The 18372-nt window shown below is 36.6% G+C and overlaps 2 protein-coding genes across 2 annotated transcripts; one reads left to right on the forward strand and one right to left on the reverse strand.

The window, feature by feature from the left end:
* Nucleotides 1-76: 76 nt before the first annotated feature.
* LOC138333920 (F-box only protein 22-like) lies at nucleotides 77-11450 on the reverse strand. Its single transcript, XM_069282575.1, has 5 exons — nucleotides 11323-11450; nucleotides 7213-7345; nucleotides 6387-6585; nucleotides 5553-5895; nucleotides 77-4830 (listed from the first exon to the last, which is right to left on the reverse strand). The coding sequence occupies exons 1-5, from the start codon at nucleotides 11427-11429 to the stop codon at nucleotides 4362-4364; spliced, it is 1251 nt and encodes a 416-aa protein (XP_069138676.1). The 5' UTR covers nucleotides 11430-11450; the 3' UTR covers nucleotides 77-4361.
* Nucleotides 11451-11602: 152 nt separating this feature from the next.
* On the forward strand, nucleotides 11603-18015 carry LOC138333919 (coiled-coil domain-containing protein 192-like). The gene is made up of 6 exons (XM_069282574.1): nucleotides 11603-11854; nucleotides 12087-12138; nucleotides 13495-13566; nucleotides 13917-14120; nucleotides 14509-14641; nucleotides 15403-18015. Exons 1-6 carry the CDS (start codon nucleotides 11778-11780, stop codon nucleotides 16218-16220), a joined length of 1356 nt encoding a protein of 451 aa, XP_069138675.1. The 5' UTR covers nucleotides 11603-11777; the 3' UTR covers nucleotides 16221-18015.
* The last annotated feature ends 357 nt before the right edge of the window (nucleotides 18016-18372 follow it).

Genomic DNA, 18372 nt, shown 5'->3' on the forward strand with positions numbered 1-18372 from the left:
TTAAGACAAAAGATGTTGGTCATGGGTATGTAATACATATATTTAATGAATGTTGTGGGGTCAGTAGTACTAAGAGTATTAGCTCACCTGGTCCGAAGGACCGAGGTGAGCTTATGGGATACCGCAGCGTCCGGTGTCCGGCGTCCGGCGTTAGTCAACAACCGACTTCTTCTCCATAACCGCTGGTCGGATTTCAACAAAATTTGACTGGTAGCATCCTTATGGGCTACTAACTATAAATTGTACAAATGATGGGGCTGACCCCTCAGGGGCCTGAGGGGCGGGGCCAAAAGGGGTCAATTTGGCTATTTCCATATAAACGACTTCTTCTCTGAAACCAAGCACGAGATAGCACCCATAATGCTATGGTAGCATCCTTGTAGGGTGGGGATTCAAAATTGTACAAATGATGGGGCTGACCCCCGGGGGGCCTGAGGGGCGGGGTCAAAAGGGGTCAATTGGGCTATTTCCATATAAATGACACTCTCTGCAACTAAGCATGGTATAGCACCCATAATGCAATGGTAGCATCCTTATATGGTGGGGATTCCAAATTGTGCTAATGATAGGGCTGAGGGGCGGGGTCAAAAATGGTCAATTTCCATATAAATGACTTTTTCTCTGCAACTTAACATGGGATTACGCTCATAATGCAATGGTTACATCCTTATAGGGTTTGGATTCAAAAGTTTGCAAATGATTACCCCCACCCCCACCCCCCCCCCACCCCCGGGGGGCCTGAAGGGTGGGGTTAAAAGGGGTCAATTTAGCTATTCCTATATAAACGACTTCTTCTCTGCAACTAAGCATGGAAGAGCACTCATAATGCAATGGTAGCATCCTTATAGGGTTGGGATTTGAAATTGTACAAATGATAGGGCTGACCCCCCGGGCCTTAGACGGCAATAGATGCGGGGTCAAAAAGGTGAATTAGGCTAATATTTTCATATAAATTACTTTGTCTCTGAACCAATGTATTGGATAGCATATTTGTATGGTATCAATAGCATCATTGTATGGTTGTGATTCAAAATTAAACTTTGGGAGTCAATTTTGCTTATGTTTCTAATTGTCAAAGTCGTGTGATGATTACTAAAAAAAACCAGGTGAGCGATTCTGGGCCTCTTGTCATAAAGATGTTTTGTAAAAATTACTTGATTAGATTATTTGGGTAAAATACTGAAACTTGATTTAGATAAATGTGAACAGATGTAGGAAGGGGAAAAAGATCTATTAATTCAAGGATTGGACAAATAGTTACGATAAAATATCTTATAGAAATAAGTACAATTATCAAAGTATACCATCCTATTGGAGGTGACCAAGACAACATTGATTTATGCAGAATTAAACTTTATTTCAAGACATGGTCAAAAAGTTACCAATGTTATTTCATTTATATGTCAATCAAACTACAATCTAATTAAAATTGCCCTGATTGTAATTTCGCTCCACTAAAATGCTTTGCAATATGGTCCAATACAAGATCTAACAACTCTCTCTTGGGGGTCACCTCAGCATGACCCCTATGGTGAGCCAAACAGCATGTCGCCTATAAAATCTTTGGTGAGGTTGATTCTATTGGAAGTATAAAAAGCTTCTAATACGTCCTGAGATGTTTCAATCCTAGGCCAGGGGTCATGCTAAGGTGACCCCTAACCGGGAGTTGTTAGATCTTGTATTGGAGCATATCATAGAGCAATATAGAGGAGCAGATATTTCCTTTAAATTCGACTGAACAAACTACTACTTATATTGTGCAAAAATAACACTTACAGATTTTGTAAAATAGTATCTGTATAATACGTACATGTACTATGTACAATGTATATCAAAGCCTGTAATATTAATATTGAGATTAAATTTTAAAACATTTCTTCTACAAGCTTTTAAACGATTATAACTTTAAATAAAAAAAAAATGAATATTAAAATATTAAATTCAATAAGCGTGAACAATACACACTGTTACAAACAATGACAGGAACCCTACATGCTTTAACATTTAATGTTAAAATTAATATTAGATTCAGCAAGGAAAAAAAACACATAAAACAAAATAAATGTGTCCACCTGTGTGTGTTCAAACAGATAAGGGTGACATTGTATGCCCCTCCACTCAATTCATACTCGGAGATTAATCCTTTGATTTAATTAGATATTTTGATATGAAATTAAACCCCTACACAGAGATATGGATTTATACATTGGTTATGTTGGTTACAGAGGCATATTATTACCTAACCATTATAGTAACAACACTCACTATATTCAACCCAATGAGCACCCAGACACTTAAAAAATTGAAGCAAATAAGAGGGCACTTAAAAGAAGCACATTTGGACAAGTCTTTCATAAAAATATTCTAAAAAGTAAGCAACTAATCAATTGGCAGAAGAATCGGTAAGGAAACCAGGACAGTTTTCATATTTTCAGTCTGCATTTAATTAAAAGTAAGTGAAATTGAAACCTGTAAAAGGGGGAGGGCGCTTATTGGGTCGAATATGGTACTTAAGTTTTAGTTTTGATTTAATAACTACTGTTTGTGTCAATTAAGGTACTGGCTATCTAAGCACTTCTTGTGCTAGTTATATATAAGCACACCTCGGTCTTGTACTAGTCACAGTACTGGCTAGTTACATGTAAGCACACCTTGGTCTTGTACTAGTCACAGTACTGGCTAGTTACATGTAAGCACACCTCGGTCTTGTACTAGTCACAGTACTGGCTAGTTACATGTAAGCACACCTCGGTCTTGTACTAGTCACAGTACTGGCTAGTTACATGTAAGCACACCTCGGTCTTGTACTAGTCACAGTACTGGCTAGTTACATGTAAGCACACCTCGGTCTTGTACTAGTCACAGTACTGGCTAGTTACATGTAAGCACACCTCGGTCTTGTACTAGTCACAGTACTGGCTAGTTACATACAAGCACACCTCGCCTTGTGCTAGCCACAGTACTGGCTAGTTACATGTAAGCACACCTCGGTCTTGTGCTAGCCACAGTACTGGCTAGTTACATGTAAGCACACCTCTGTCTTGTGCTAGCCACAGTACTGGCTAGTTACATGTAAGCACACCTCGCCTTGTGCTAGCCACAGTACTGGCTAGTTACATACAAGCACACCTCGGTCTTGTACTAGTCAGAGTACTGGCTAGTTACATGTAAGCACACCTCAGTCTTGTACTAGTCACAGTACTGGCTAGTTACATGTAAGCACACCTCGGTCTTGTACTAGTCACAGTACTGGCTAGTTACATACAAGCACACCTCGCCTTGTGCTAGCCACAGTACTGGCTAGTTACATGTAAGCACACCTCGGTCTTGTGCTAGCCACAGTACTGGCTAGTTACATGTAAGCACACCTCGGTCTTGTGCTATTCACAATACTAATTATTTAAACACTACTTGTGCCATTCACAGAACTGGCTAATTAAGCACACCTTTATGTTAATCACATACTTGTTCTTATCATTCATATGTTAACCATTACATAATTGTGGTTTTCTCCCTAAGCAACAGTTGTGGAAATGAAGTTGAGCATACCTTGTGGTTATCAGTTAAGCACAACTTGTGCAAAGCAAAATTAAAATACATTTACCAGGGATCAATCTAGGTTTTGGGGGAAACTACCCTTTTTTCAAAATAGTGGAAAAGTTTGGCGAAATATAGGGGGAATTTGAATCTTCTTATTTATGTCAAAAATTATTTTGACGAAAAAGTACTGTAAAACAACTAATTTTGTTTTTAGATTTAATAAAGCAAAATTTTATGCTCAATAATGAAAATTTTGAGTTTATCATAAAATATGCAGTAGCTATATGATAAGTATGAAGAAATTTGCAAACAAAAGTCTAAAAAATTAATGAAAAATTAGTCACAGGGAAAATTGTGTTACAAAAACGGTCATTTTTTTAGCTTCAAATAGAGAATTTTTAAATCTTCAGGGGAATTTTAGGCCTGAGGGGAATTCATTCCTTGAGGGGAAATTTACCCATAAACGGTAATAAATCAGAGCTAGATTGATCCCTGATTTACAAACAGCTTAAGCACTGTTTGTGCTATTTAAAGTATAGTGACATTCTGAGCAACTGTGCCATTTTTCACAGTGCTTGCCATCTAAGCACCAGTTGTGATGCTAATCAAGTTGAGCAAGACTTCTGTCAACAGCATCAGAACCATTAGCACTGACCATAGCATTTTGAATTTAACTTAAGCACCACTTGTGGTGCTAATTAAGTTAACAAGACTTGCGCTGATCATCATCATGACATGTCGGCGCCTCTCTAGCACTGACCATAGCATTTTGAAGTTAAGCACCACTTTCTCTAGGTACAGTAACACAAACTGGTTAAGTTTCATACTACTGACACCATACAAATGATGGTAGTGTATGCGTGGTACAGTTTGGGGAGGGGCTTTGTCATCCCCTGCATGATGGGAACACCACTTCTTGCAGACCTACTCTTTGATGGAATGGATTCACTGGTGTCAAAACTGGCTTCTGGAGCTTCAGTCTGGTATTTCTTCAGAAAGTTGAAACCAATTTCACCATTTCCAAAGAAACCAAGAAGTGGGGTCTTTGGAAACATTTTTCTGAAGACCGATGACTCAACATTTTCGTTGCCATAGTGACCCGTTCCTCGTCCCAGACAGGCGAACATGAAGGCGTAACTCGTCTCCTCTGGTAGATTACAGTCTTTAAGCTGCTTTAATATTTCCTCCACCTCCTCAGCCTTGTGGATGTCTTCCTTGATCACCACTGACGCCACCCTCACCTGGGGGCCACATAACGCCACGCACATCAGAGACGATGAACCTGACTCACTGAAAAATATATGGTAAGTATTAGTGATACCAATGGTACATTTTTAACTTAGATTTGGTTAATAAATGTACTTAATGGACAATGGTGGAACACAGCTAAGGATTCATTCCCAGTAAAGATGTCTAAATGTAATGGACCAACTTCATTGGATATTTTGTGTGTGGGTTTTTTCTTCTTTTTTTTTCCAATTACTGGTAGTCAGCTTTCAAACTTTTAACTGTGTGTCAAGTCCTATTTTTATTAGTTTAACATCCTCTTATAATTAACAGCCAGAGTCATTTAAGGACATGACAGGTTTAGATGGTGGAGGACACTGTGAAAAACCATCAACAAGCAGTCAGTACCTGGCAACTGCCCCACATTATTATTATATTAAATTTGAACTTTAAACCTAGAGGTGTAGGGCTTGTGGTAATATGTCGAGACATCTGAACTACTAGCCACCACCACCCTATTTCTAGTACATACTATACTCATGCATCAATAATCAATGAAATTATTCACATTTTAAGTTTGCACTTAATGATATTTTTCTGCAAGGTAAACTTTGTAGAATTTACTGGTTTAAGGCAAGTAAAATATGAGAAAATTTCCAGGCCACAAATATTATCTTTTTTACAACTTATAAGTTCATTTTCAATTTCTAATTATGCTTTACTTCAAATATGTTTTCAGATCTGAGTGATCCAAGAAAACAATACGATACTTTCACATATATTACCTGGCATTGTCTGGGCTAGGGTCAGAGGTTATAAGGTTATCAACATAACCCCCAGCTATCACCGCATTGTCATACATTTGTAATAACGAGTATCCAATCTCCGGCGGACAAAATGGTTCATCACAGAAAAAAAACACAGCTTTGACTTTCCGATCTCCTGGCACCGTGTTCCGTTCCGTAAGATATGCTAGACCAGAATGCGTATCGTCCATCTGATTAGCATAGTTATAAATGTCTAAATGGAAAGTGAAGAATTCTACGCCTTCGACGTGTGGCAGGAATAAACAGGACATAGCGAAGTCAGACTCAATCTCTGCCGTCCTTTTCAGATCTTTACTTGTGCCTAGAATGATGAATTTAGAAATATATATCACTGGTAATTGATTGGGTAATGGGTAAGATTTTGATAAAAAGGACATGATGGATACTACAGTTTCCATAAAATAGGATCACCCAGTTGGATGTGTAAGAAATATGACATACCTAAAATGTCATAGTCCAGCATGTTATCGGATAGAATTTGCCAACAAATATGTTATCATCACAGAAGAAAATGGAATTTGAACTTTAACTATAAATCCTAATTAAGATAATAGAGCTATAATCACAAAAAACTTTAGTAAAGTTTTTAAAATCATGGTAAAACTTCTAATATTCCAAAAATAGGAGTTAATGGCATTTGTATAGTGTGGAAAGTTTAATTGAGCTTAACAAAACACTTCAAAATGAAAACGGTCTTTGTCATGAATGTCACCAGCAGTTATACTGATTCATACCTACAGTACTCTTACGATTGATAGATTTGCTGAATGAAGTCGGTACATAAGAACATACCAATGATGCCTTCAGATGAAGCTGCCAGCAGTTTACATTTCTTTGGCAGTGCATTCTTTAAGAAATCTCCCACGCTGCTCTTCATACACTTGGAGGCACGGGGGTGTCGCATCTGGTGCCTCGTGGGTAGACGGATCTGCTGTTCATACATATGTGATGTACAATACATGAACAGGACACTGGGCTCAGTCCTTAGATCCTGTTCACAAATAAAGTGATAATTAGTGTACATGTATTTTCAATTTTTACAGGAGGAAGAGAGGTCTACATGTACTTCATCGCTGTGGGGAACCAGAACAGTTTCTCATGGCACTGACCTACTCAGCTTGCCATTCATTAGTATTTTTTTCTTCTGGTGTATATCGCGTAGCATCAGCTTTTGATGGTGCACAAAGGGGAAATAGGATTGTAATTTTTATTAAAGCCAATGGCTATAACTAATATCCATTATTGAAGCAATTGATGTGACAGTATCAAATTATAGGCATCAATATGTTACAATTGACCATGCAAGCTTGTACAAAAATATATACATTTGATTTGGTCACCAAGACTTTCCTCTAGAATACAATATTTACAATGATGTTCAAGGGTATAGGTATAAAGATATCTCACACTGAAACAGATTTGTTGCAAATCTTCAGACAATATTTTGTGGAAATCAACATGGTAGTGTACGTCTTCTATCAGAAAATGGCTTAATTGACTAAATGTTCATGGTAATCGTACAGATACAGATGTGATGGCGAGAATCGATACTCAGCAAGAACTAGTCGCCTGCTAGTATTATAATACTCAATTACCTGTTTACAGTACTACAATTTACCTGTATTGTAGATATTATATCACTGGCAAGACCATCCACATTCTCATCTTCATCGTAACTAACAAAATAGCATGCCATACTCTTCCTTTTCTGTTTAATTGTTTCCGCAATCATATTCCAGGTTTTGCAGACTCTGTACACATACAAAAGCAAACAAGAGATCTCAGAGGGATCTTGGCGCCCACCAAAGATTGATCTATGTCTGACAAATGAAAGAGGGATCTGCTTTTCAAACTTAATCTTCCTTTTTTCTGCTTTTCAAACTTAAAACTTCTTTTCTCTGCTTTTCAAACTTTAAACTGTCAAAATCCAAGATGGTGGTCGGCCATCTTGTTGACCAATCAGCCCAAAAATGCGTTAGGCAGAACTAGGGCCCTAGAACAACCTACATCAAAATTGAGAACAAGCGATCGAAAACTTACACTAACAAAATCCAAGATGGTTTCCTGGCAGCCATCTTGTTTACAAATTGGTCCCAAAATGCAATAGGCAAAACTAGGACCCTAAAAGAGCCTTCATGAAAATTTTAGAATGATCCATTCAGAACTTTCTTAGAAAAAGTGGTAACAAACTTTAAATTTCTTTTTTTAGGGGAAAGTACCTTTTGAGAAATAGTGGTAACAAACTTTAACTATCTAAATCCAAGACAACTGCCTGGCAGCTATCTTGTTTACTTATTGATCCCAAAATCAGCATTACACTCGCAGTGCCCTAGGGGAACCTACATATGTAATTTGAGAATAATCCCTTCAGTACGTTCTGAGAAATAGCAGTAACAAACTTTAACTATAAAAGTCCAAGATGGCGGCATCGTGGCCATCTTGTTAACAGATCAGTCCTAAAATGCAAACCATGGCCCTATGGAGACTTTCATATGAAATTTGAGACAGATCCAGTGAGTCTTTCTGAGAAATAGCAGTAACAAACATCAACTACCAAAATCCAAGATGACTGCATGGCAGCCATATTGTTTTTCCAATAAGTCTCAAAATCAGTATGGCACTCGAGCTCCTAGGGCCCTAGCTAGGGGAACCTACATATGAAATTTGAGACAGATCCCTTAAGCACTTTCTGAGGAATAAGAGTAACAAATATCAACAGCAAAAATCCAAGATGGCTGCCTGGTGGCCACATTTGCTTTTCCAGTCAGTCTGAAAATCTGCATGACACTCAGTGTGCCCTATAAAGGAAGCTACATATGACATTTGAGACAGATCCCATCAGTACTTTCTTAGAAATAGCGTTAACAAACATTGTGTACAGACAGACGCCGGACAACGGACCACGAACGAAAGGCGATTTGAATAGCCAACCATCTGATGATGGTTGGCTAAAAATAGAAGACCTACAGATGTATTATTAAAGATCTGAGTGTGATGCAATTACAGATATCGAATATTGAGTAAGAACACCGGTCTGGTCAGTTTTCCAAATACCAATGTAAGCTAGCTTACTATTATTCCAAATACAGATCTAGAATAGAACATTGGATTGACTGATGGGCCCTTGTCACGAGTGGTTTAAATGATCAATTTAACAGTGTGTAGCAGGGCTTGTAAATAGTTTGTGTTTTATGGGAATATATATGGTGTTGTGGTCCTGTGCTAGCTGTAAGAGTGCGTGTGTATCTTGTACACGTGTAGCTGTCGTGCACAATATGTCATTGTATCGAGCGCCTGTGTTGTGTTCCGTCTTCGTATTGGTCGATCGTGCATGTATTATAGGGGTGTTCTATCCATTTCATTGCGGTATACTGAAGGATTGAGTTCCTGGACCTAATAGGTTTTAAATAGAGGTGGTTAATAGGAAGCAGGAAGGGGGCATGTTTATAGGTATAAGGTGGTAGGGTTGTAGGTGGGGTATGGAGGGGTTGTCGGGGGATATTTTGTAAATATATGTGTTAGTCTCGTCGTTGTTGGGCCCTACGTCTTGTGTAAAACATCGTTTAATATGTAATATGTAATTTGTCATTATAAATAAATATTGTTACGTGTTAAAAGTATTTGTCTTGTTTTCCTTCACAGGCTAAAATCAAGCAAAACCCTACGAATCTGGGTGCAACGTCATCTCCACTACGACCAAACGGGGTACGGACAAAAGCCCCCCCCGGACAAAAGCCCCTTAGGACATAAGCCCCTAGGACAAAAGCCCCTTGGACAAAAGCCCCTCCATACTAATGGAAAAGAGGACAAACGCCCCTTCATTTTTCAAAAAAAAATAAATTCAAAAATATATAGTAAAAAAAATTATAAAATATTTATATCAGTTTTTTTTTCTTCAAATATACATGTAGTTCAAAATAAGACACAATGTAATAATTTACTGGATTATTGGGATTTTACTAAAAATTTGATAAATTGATTTCATGATTTATAGAAAAAAAATGTAAAAAAATTTTTGATGTTAATCTAATTATGACACTATATGATAGAAATATTTTGTAATTAAACATACTTTCCTAATTATCTATATATAATCAATGCAAACATCAAGCTGTTAGCCTGGTAGGTGTGTTATGATAAAGTAAACATTAATGGTTTCTTGTATATATAACATTCTAATGTCTATGTTTACATGTTTTTTATTCTTTCTTTGATATCAATAACTCAAAAATTAAAAGAATTCAAATGATCACATCATAATTATGCTTTTTCATTATGTTTGACACTGTTCTCTGATAATACCCAAATGTATCAAATAGCAAATAAATATCTAAAAAATAGAAATAAGAAAAAATACATTATTTTATAAAGAAGGGGCTTTTGTCCGGAGGGGCTTTTATCCTAAGGGGCTTTTGTCCGGAGGGGCTTTTGTCCTAGGGGCTTATGTCCGGGGGGGCTTTTGTCCAGGGGGGCTTTTGTCGTACACTCGACCAAACGCAACAAAATCCACCATAACTACACTCTCCATAACCACTCACTTGAACACGTCAAACACAGTAAATACTTAGGCCTCACACTACAAAACAACCTCCAATGGGACAAACACATTAACAACATCACCGCAAATGCAAACAGAACACTAGGTTTCCTAAAACGAAACCTCACAATCAATTCACCACACATTAAAGAACACGCATATAAAGCACTTGTCAGACCCAAACTAGAGTACTGGTCCTCTACCTGGGACCCACACTATACTGGCCAAATACAACAAATAGAAAAAACTCTACGCAGAGCAGCAAGATATGTACACAACAGATATCATAAAACTTCTTCAGTCTCAGACATGTTATACACACTCCAATGACCAACACTACAAACATGCCGTCTACAATCACGACTCATTCTCCTATATAAAATCATACACTATCTCGTTGCCATCAACCCAGAACAACCCAGAACAATACCTAACACCTGCTGTAGACACTCGCACTAGACACACAACCCAGAACAATACCCAACACCTCTAGACACTAGCACTAAACACACATAAGTACACATCCCTATGCATACAGACACATCGCAGCCCACAAAGGATACATTTAAGTATTCCTTCTTCCCACATTCCATCACACACACTGGAATCTCCTCCCTGTGGCAACAGTACAAAACACTACACTGGAGGGCTTCAAGGCAAACATAAACAACGTAGCCCTTGAAGCCCCACTCACAAATAAACACCTCATTTTTTATCATGTTTTTAACCTATCTACTTTTATCTATTCCAGCACCAGAAGAGAAAAAAAAATAATGCACTGTATATAACCCCTTCCCCCACGCCACTGAGCCGATCACTCACCTAAAATCGTCACTATTGACGGATGGTGATAAACCAAAGAAGAAGAAACACACAGGTAGGGAGCCGGGTGTAGTTTGTAGTTATTAACAAACTGGGCCCGTCTCGCTCCTGTTACAAGTTTAATTCTAAAGCCAGATCATAACCATTTAATTATAAAGTGTGACAAAGATACACATACACTGATATAAGGCATTGTTTTGATGATGAAGTGAAATAGGAAAAGACACTAGATCTATAACTAGGCTTTGTTACCAATTCTTGTTCTGGTGACTGAAGTTAGGCTTTGTTATTTCGCCAACAACATATGCAAGTTATTAGAAATATGACAGCAACAACTGGAACACCAATCTACATTCTTCCATTAAATACCTTGCACACGTGTTGAGTGATTTCGCCGATAGATTCTGCAATACCATATTTGTAATGACTGGTATATTCAAGACAACTGCAGGCGAAACAGCTGAAACATGCTCCATTTTGAATGTTTACGTTTTGCCTTGCGATCACGTGACATTCTAAAAATAAACTAAACATTTTCGGGATTTTTTGGTCAAGTGTGTAGCTTACATACCAATGATTATCAACAACATTTTTCTTTATTTCAGCTATATAAAAAAGAAGATTTTTAAAGGACTTTTTGCGATTTGGGATAAAAAGTCGGCTTAAAATGATCGTTGAGATGTTTGTTAAGAAGTAAGAAGTTCAAGCGTCTCGATGATATGCATCTGGTTACAAGACGATGAAAAATGTTTACAAATGGCTGCCCTCATTATCGTGCAGTGCGTTAGAAAAGGTGTAGACTAGTCTCAAGTTTGAAACCAGCTATGGGGTCCGGGGGTAGTAAATCTAGTCAAGTGCAAGCAGTCCATTTTGAACCAGAACGGGACGAATCGGACTCCAGGTGTGTATTTGAGCTTTTATGTTACAGTACCTCCTTAAAATCAGGTGAAGATGCTCCAAAAACTTGATCAAATAGGCCTACATCATGACTTACATGTTATTTGTGTATAGTTTGAAAAGATGCCATTGATAGCTATTGTTATAGCATAAAAGATATTTCACTTCACTTCTGACTCGCTTTTATTTATCTTCAATGTAGAAATAAAAAAAAAACTTTTCTTTTAACATTTCAGACCATCTTCAGGAAATATCAAAAGGACTCAATCCAGAAACTCCAAATCTGAGGTATTTTTTTTATATATAAATCCATACTTCTGTTTACTAAATGTTACAGATTTAATATATGTATAATATCAAATAACCATGTAAGACCTACATGTAGCTGCATTGGACTGGTCAGACATACAGTAGTGTTTGGAGGTACAGAGTTAGTATTACGGTCTGGTTGTAAAAGGAGCGGGTCGATGTGACTTGTACATAGTGTTAAATACAGTCTCTGTCACTCAGCTGACGGAGCATGCTTCTTTGGCTCAGTCGGTAGAGCCGTAGATTTCCACGCCGGAGACCGGGTTCGATTCTGGTTGGGGACGCACTCGACAGGAATGTGTATTTTCCCTGTTCTTCTACATTGGCGCCCAACTAAATAACCCATGGTAGGTGGTTAAAGAGTCTCGGGTTGAGATTTAGGAAATCTCAAGAAAACAGGGGGAGTAGTGTAAAAGGAGTGGTCGTTGTGACTTGTACATAGTGTTAATACGGTCTCTGTAACGGAGCATGCTTCTTTGGCTCAGTCGGTAGAGCCATAATTTCCACGCCGGAGACCCGGGTTCGATTCCTGGTCGGGGCACTCGACAGGAATGTGTATTTTCCCTGTTCTTCTACATGGTCACCACATGAGTGGAATTGGACTTGGTTGCAATGGTGACCAGGTAGCTCAAGTATTTGGCTAGTGTATTGAGGTCCAGGGTTGGAATCATGGTCTGGTCACTACACTTTCTTTTCTCCTGTTACAGCCATTATTATTTATCACCCACTCTATCAAGTTGAAACAATCAAAATTGCCATACTGTATAAAGTTATCTCTCCCATTATCATGCAAGGTCATATATAAGCCAAATAAATTGAAAAACAATAGGACGTCAAAAAAGTCCTTAAATATCATAAAAATAATACACTTAGGCACAAGAAGTGTTTTATTTTAAATAAATTAGATATCCTTTCTGTATGTTTTATTTTTTTGCCATAGTGCAATTGTTATGATGAGAATAAGACTACCAGCTACTACAAAAGGCATTGTGTAAATCATTCCCTTTAATTAACATCACTTGCAAAATTGTGAAAGATCCATCCTCCTTCATTTGCCCTTTGGCACCTGAAGATGAGTATCTGTCCCTACACACAGCATCAAATACCTTTGTAACTAATAAATAGTACAGAATGTTAAAACACAGTACTGTACTGTCTACTTGTATACATTGAGAATTGAATTTTATACATAAATTGTACATTACTTTTATTGTACAAAGAACTTTTTTTCACCATAGTAATTTGATTGATGTAAATAGTTCTTGAAAATTCACTTTGTTATAGATTATAAATTCATAATTCTATTCAATAATTATTGTTCCTTAATTTTATCAGAGTGGTGCTGCTAAAAATATAGACAGTGAAATACAAGTCGCACAAAAGAAGATATTGGAGCTAGAGAAACAGGTAATGTAGAAAAGCTGGACAGGATGATATTTGATCATTATAAATTGATATATCTATAGAGATCAAGTTGAATGTACATAGATTTCTTACAGCATACAACTATTCTTGAAGATGTACCTTAATTTAACTCTTGACCTTTCATGAATAATGCTGTCATATATGGTTCTGTCAAGGAGATAGTAATATTTCAGCTTAAGTGAAAGATTTTTGCAAAGCAGCATGAACAAAGCTTGCAAAGTGCTGGCTTGCCAAAATCAGTAAACAACAAAGTTCTCCTTTCTCCAGCAACCACAGTTTTTTTTTGTCTGCCATCTATTTTTTTCCTATTTTGTCTTTCATGTTACCCATAGTTGGCAGAGACTGAGAGTGAGAATCTAGACCTACAAGATCGTGTCCAGGGACTCGAATGTCAACTTGATGAGGCATCCAAACTGCAGACTGTCCATGAAGTTGATGAACCACAGGATCTGACAGAGACTCTGAAAGCCAAAGATTTACTAATAGCTAATGAAGAGAAAGAAAAGAAAGCTCTTCAGACAGAGTTCACCAAAATGGTATGCTTATTCATTATCAGATTTAGTGACCTTAAAGTCATGAAAAAAATGCAATATTCTTTCACAATGTAGTTTATATCTAATACAGTTAAAAGCCCTTATCAAAAAGAATGTTTAGATATTAAATTGAAACATTTTGTAATCTTTTCTTTGTATTAAATATAAAAAAAATGAATATTTTTTTTTTAACATTTTGCTTCTTAATGTTTTTGTGAAGCGAGATATTAACAATTTTTTTTATCAAAATTTTGGTATAAACAGAAATTACAATATTCAAAGACTTGCTAATATTCAGTGTGAATATTCATTGAAACATAGTAAATAACTATTATCCATGGTATATTCAAGTTTACTGATGTTATCGTATGTTCTACTTTTGTTTCTCTAGAAAAACCGCTACAGGAAGCGAATTAAAACTTTGATGAACCAAGTAGCAGAGGCTAAACAGGAACAGTCGATCCAGATGTTTGAGTTGCGAGATGAAATCACAAGACTGCGAGAAGAAAACAAGAAAGCTAGAGGTATATATATATTCGAAAAGTTATTTTCTTTATTTGCATATTATCTTCACTTGCACATGTAGGTATTTATTGTTACCGTCATATTTTCATAATTTTCTCATGAAAACTAATGAGAACAATTAATACCTACACACATTCATAGTCACATGTCAGTGTTTGTTAAAAATTGTTAAAATTTCTAATGAATATCATCCATCATTTACTCTATTCTTCACCAAAAAAGAATGCACAGCTTTTTCAGACAATTTTAAAGGGGCTTTTTTACCACAGGTTTAGTTTGGGATGAAATAAGTAATTTTGGAAATGGACTATGTGTACAAAGTCTGTAGTATACTGTAACTTACATTTATAAAGTATTGCCACCTTGAAGATGTGGTTATCAACTGGAGTAAGGTTTGTTTGTTGGGTATGCCACATAATGAACAGTGTCATTTTGAGTTGGAGTATCTGTGGTAGCCATTGGCTTTCTCATAGAATAATTGAGGAAGAAATTTGGATCAAAAGAAACTGCATATACAGTCAAATCTGTATCAGGATATAAGGACCACCTGATTAAGACCACTTCTCTTCGTCCAAAATGATTTACAGCATAATTTTGGATGATTTTACAGACATGCTTGACTGTAGTTCATGAATTCTGCTCCAGATACCAATTATGTTTTCACCTATTTTCAGAAAAAGTTTGGATAAATCTTTTTATTTTGCGATTAGGTAACATATTAAGCAAAAGATATAATCTGTCCTTTTTCTTCTGTTTTCAGAAAAGAGTTCATCGGCTACCAGTAATGTATCCAGTGAAGAACTTCAGGGTTCAAACAAGATGATGATTGTTCTAGAACTTTCCAATCAATTGTCTGAACAAGCTAGTACAATCAGTAAACTAGAGAGGGAAAACGATGAAAAACAATTGATCATAGACAAACTCTTAAAAGAGTCTAAAAACGGCGCTAAAACCAAATACTTCTCAGAAATAAGTATGGAAGAACTGGAGAAAGACAAAAAAGTTGAGGAAAGGAATTCCTTACGGAAATTATCATCTGGCCTAGGACAATATAAGAAACCTCCTTTGTCAGGAGGATTAGATAGGAAACAGGAAAATGACGTTGATGAGGAGCGGAATTGTTCTGGTACAAGTAGAGATTCAGGATTAGGATCTGCTGGTAGGAATGGTAGAAATCCTCCCAAATTGACCAGAGGTTCTTCAAAACTCTCCACATTATCAGATTCAGACTGGGAGTCTGACGAACCGTTGTCTGTACATTCTAAAATTCGCAGTGCTCCGGCTGATGTTCAGGCCAAGAGGACAGCTTCCAGATGTAGTACAATTAGTACTAAAACTGTAGATGATGATGCTGTTTCATTAGATGATAATGCATCTGTGTCATCAACGACTAAAAAATCAAAGAAAATGTCATACCTCCAACGAAGATTCCGTCCCGACATTGGACATGGGGACACTACAAGATCACCACTGCCTGCTATGAATGCTTTTGAGAGTGAGAGTGTTTCAGAAAACAATCATTTCTTCCTCACACAGAGTGATTCTCTGAGTGAATCCGATCCGATGATGGTGTACTGAGTATTGCCTTCATTGAACTTCACTTATCATTCATACAAATGTTCATATTATGCTTTTATAAAGGAATTCTATATTTTTACACTTTGTAATGCATTCTACAAAAATATCATATATTTTGTATCCTGTGCAGAAAACTTCTTTATAGTTAGGTATTTGCATATTTTTCATTCATTTTCATCATTGTGAAAATATTACAGACTTACTTTGGAGGAGGGAGAAGGGGGAGCAAGTTTGTAAACTTTCCTGTGATCCTGTAACTTAAAATAATTAAGAAGAGATAAGTCACATTTACAATGATATGCATTACACTGAAGTTTTTACTGTTACTTTCATTTTAGATGTGATTGAGTGTCAGTGATTCTTCAAATCGATCAATTATTGGAGGTTCCTCTATACTGCTTTGGTAATTTAGTACTTATCCTTGACTCTGCTATCACAATTCTAATATGATTTAAATACAGATCCTTATTATCACTACGTTTGATAAGAGCATCTGACAACATCCCAATACAGGCATGTTCTGTTCACCTTTGGAAATAGCCAATCAAATTGCTGCTTCCAGAATCATGACTGGGGATGAAACAGTTTGAAAAAGCTGTCAAAATTATTTTCATGTCTGAAGTCATCTCCCCCAAAGAGCACAACAAAGCAGAGGTAAATGTATATGTATACTGGGACAAAATGCATTTGATCTGAAGTACAGGTGGTATAAAGGTCATCCAATTATGACCCCTTATGGGATGTTGTCAGATCCTCTGTTGAACAGAGTGGTTATAAGGATCTGTATTTTAATCAGATTTTTTATTTCCTCTATGCAGCTGATTGACTATTACTCTTAATGTTAAGTATTAGACAAGTATTATTTTTTCAATGATACTCATTTCTAAGCGGAACTATTTTATGGAACTCAGGCATCCCTGGAGGCTTGTTTCTCTCTCCAAACTTTAAGGCCTTTTATTTTCAAGATACTACAAATACACCAATACCTTATGTCATTGTAGAATCATCTTGAATTTTCAAATGCATTGTACCTGGTTAGTTAACAAGTATATTCAATCCCGCACATTTTAACAAAATATTTAACTTCCCAATGATTTATACTAGTGAATGTATGTGAAACTAACATTAAAATATCAATGTCTCACATCTATGGCAAATTGCATTTATCTGTTTTATAAGAAATAGTCCAAGCATGTGTTTTTGAAATCTTGTGTGGTTTTTTAATAAAAATCTTTCATAATATCAAAAAAAATTCTAATAGGTATATGAAAATGTCAAGTATTACCTGGTAAATTAAACATAACAGCCAAACTATTGTTATATTTATACATTTTTCACAGCATGAAGATAAGAATGTCGGCTCTTTGTGTTGATGTTTTGTAGTGTGCATTTCTATAAATATCAAGTTGGAACAGATGTTTTTTTTGATTGCATTGTGTCCTGTTTTGTGCAAGTTATTGTTACCATATATATTTAAGTTTAAAAATGTGTTTGTGAGACTTTTGCTAGTTTAAATGAACATATCTGATGACCAGATAAATGGTAGAAATGTGCTGTGATAGTTTTTTTAAAATAAATTTGAGTTTCCTCTGACCTTGAAAATACCAGAGTTTGGTGTCAAGGTCAGAGGAAACTCAGGCTACATGTAGACATGCCACTTCAGTTGTTCAGGTGAGTGTGAGGTCAGATCTGTATGATTCTGCTCAAAGTGTGGTTTGTTTATTTATAAATAATTTATATTATGCCTTAATTCTTTCTCTGTTACAATCACCTATTATTAAACTGTTGATTTAAATTTTAAAGAGTCTGTCCTGTTTATTAATGCACCAATTTGTGAGTGCTTACTCTGTGATACCTGTTCACTAAATGCCCAAGGCCAAACTGCGGTACCTATCTACTGATGGCCCAAGGTCAAACTGTGGTACCTATCTACTGATGGTCCAAGGTCAAACTGTGGTACCTATCTACTGATGGTCCAAGGTCAAACTGTGGTACCTATCTACTGATGGCCCAAGGTCAAACTGTGGTACCTATCTACTGATGGCCAAGGTCAAACTGTGGTGTCTATCTACTAATGGTCCAAGTCAAACTGTGGTACCTATCTACTGATGGCAAAGGTCAAACTGTGGTGTCTATCTAATAATGGCCCAAG

The sequence above is a fragment of the Argopecten irradians genome, chromosome 10 (genome assembly GCF_041381155.1).
Source record: "Argopecten irradians isolate NY chromosome 10, Ai_NY, whole genome shotgun sequence".
Classification (NCBI taxonomy): domain Eukaryota; kingdom Metazoa; phylum Mollusca; class Bivalvia; order Pectinida; family Pectinidae; genus Argopecten; species Argopecten irradians.